The 2,116-nt window shown below is 63.7% G+C and overlaps 1 protein-coding gene across 1 annotated transcript in view; it reads right to left on the bottom strand.

Annotated features, from left to right (window-relative positions):
• ST6GALNAC2 (ST6 (alpha-N-acetyl-neuraminyl-2,3-beta-galactosyl-1,3)-N-acetylgalactosaminide alpha-2,6-sialyltransferase 2) overlaps positions 1-91 on the bottom strand; it is a 4,912-nt gene extending 4,821 nt beyond the window's left edge. The window contains exon 1 of the mRNA XM_009703304.1: positions 8-91. Coding sequence (XP_009701606.1) covers positions 8-91 — 84 coding nt within the window. The remainder of the gene's footprint in view (positions 1-7) is intronic.
• Between the last annotated feature and the right edge of the window lie 2,025 nt (positions 92-2,116).

Here is a 2,116-nt window from a genome sequence, read left to right as displayed (position 1 = left end):
GCCTCACCCGCCCCGGCGCGATGCTGCCCGGCACAGCGGGCGTTGGGTTTCCATCCCCGCCGCGGCCCCTGTCGACACCAGCAGCGCCCATAGCCCTACCCGGGAGCGGATCCAGACCCGTTTGCCACCCAAACCCCACTCCGTGCCACCCTGGGGGTACGGCATGACATGGGGGGACACAGCCCAGCGCCTTGCCTGGGGGTTGGAGCATCTCCCCAGGCGTGGATGGGGAGTCAGTGCCAAGTGGGCTTCAGTCCCAGCTCCCTCCTTGCACTGCCAGCTCTGGGCAGGGGATGCTGAAGGCGAAGGGTCCCCTCTGCGCAGGGGGCTGAGCACCGCCAGCAGAGCAGTGCAGCTTTTTAAATCAAGCCAGTGTATTTTGCCTCAGTGTCCCATAGAAAGGCAGCCCCCCAGCAAGAGCTGCTGCTCTGCAGAGTCCCCACCATTCAAAACACACATGCTCCAGCCCAGGGACAAGGTCCCTGGCTTAGCCCTGCCCCATGGCCACATCCTGCCCTCCAAACACATGCAAAGAACCATCCTGCTGCATACAGTATGGGGGTGCTGGCACCGGGGCTGGCCCCAGAGCTGGGAGAGGGGTCGGGCATAGCGCTGCCCCCACCTCCCCTTGCAGCCACCAGTTCATCCCTGAGGCTCATCCCCGGAGCTGGTGGAGACGAGGAAGGGCAAATCCTCGGGAGGGTCCAGCAAAGTGGGACTGAACCATCCCAGGGAGATGCTGGAGCTGCAGCTTTCTGCAGGGCCTTGCTGGTGTTATCACTGCGAGCATCCAAACCCAGCCCGACCAAACCTGCCTGTTCCCTCGGCTTGCGGACGGGAGCGGAGCTGCCCTGGCAGGGTCTGTGCACAGCAAGGCACTGGCTGGGAAAAGCCATCCAAAGGCTGGACGAGACCTCGTGGTTACGCTGGAGGCTGCTGCTTCAGCCCATCTCTGCCAGGTACGGACAGCACAGCCCACTCGGGGCAAAGCTCACCCCTGCAGCTACAGAGTCAGCTCCGCTGCAGGGAACTGCCATGGGCTCCCCAGGGAGCCCACCCCAACCCTGCTTGCTTCCTCCATCTCACAACACAGGAGATCCCCAGCCCAAGCGTCTCACCAGCAGGAGCTTACCGACTTTATCGGCTCCTGAACAACAGACCAGGGACTAAAGAAACCTCCCTGCTCCAAACCCAGAGCCAGCTCCTGCAAAGCACTCAACTCCCTGCAGCACCAACCCCCCCTGCACGCAAAGGCCCCGGTTTGCCCACCTACCCATCCACCCACCCATCCTTTTCCTGGCCGCAGAGGCGCAGCCCACCACCAAACCCCAAAAGCTGTTACCCTCACGCACCGTGCCCGGGGTTGTGCTGCCCGGGAGCTGCACACAAACAGCCTCTCCCAGCCCTTCCCCATCAGGGTCACGAGCCCCAGCTGCCCATCTCTGCCCATCCAGCCCCTCCCCAGCCCGCTAAGCTCTCCCACTCTTGTTTCTTGGTACAGACCCTTCCCTGGCTCATCCCAGTGCTGGCAGGAGAAGGTAAAGCCCCAGGCACTGGCAGTGGGAGGGTGCTGTGCGACTTTCTGAACGGCCAGGGATGCTGTGGGAGCAACCGGGGCAGCGTGGGGGGCTCAGACCCACCAGTGCTCAGGCTGGCTGGAGGGAGGTGGGCACAGGTTGGCTCCTGCTGATGTTCGATAGGAGCTGGGACCCACCTCCACCCATGGCCAGACATGCTGTGTGGCACTTGCTCATCGCTTCTTCCAGGAATTGTGCTGACCTGATAATCTCAGTCCCCGTGACGGCACCTCCCTGCACTCGCATCCCAGCTGTGGGTGCTGGAGCCAGCTCCCCAGCACCACGCAGCCATCCTGGCTGTGGCCGCTGCCCAAAGCCTGCCGGGGAGGGCGTGGGGTGGCCGGAGTCCCCTCTGCCAGATGGCAGCTCAGCGCTGCGTCAGGGAGCCAAAGACTTTGACGTCACCTGCCAGGATGTGGTGAAGCACCTCGTGATGCTTGGTTGACTCAGAAGATGACAACCCTCCCCAGGACCGGCCGATGCACAATGGGGCTCCGGGGAAGGAGTGGCCCGTGGCTGCCCAGGCACTGGCCATGGCA

This window comes from Cariama cristata, unplaced genomic scaffold (assembly GCF_000690535.1).
Source record: "Cariama cristata isolate BGI_N322 unplaced genomic scaffold, ASM69053v1 scaffold30240, whole genome shotgun sequence".
NCBI classification, from domain to species: Eukaryota; Metazoa; Chordata; class Aves; order Cariamiformes; family Cariamidae; genus Cariama; species Cariama cristata.
Note: the sequence above shows the minus strand (reverse complement) of the source record. Positions and strands in the feature narration are given on the sequence as shown.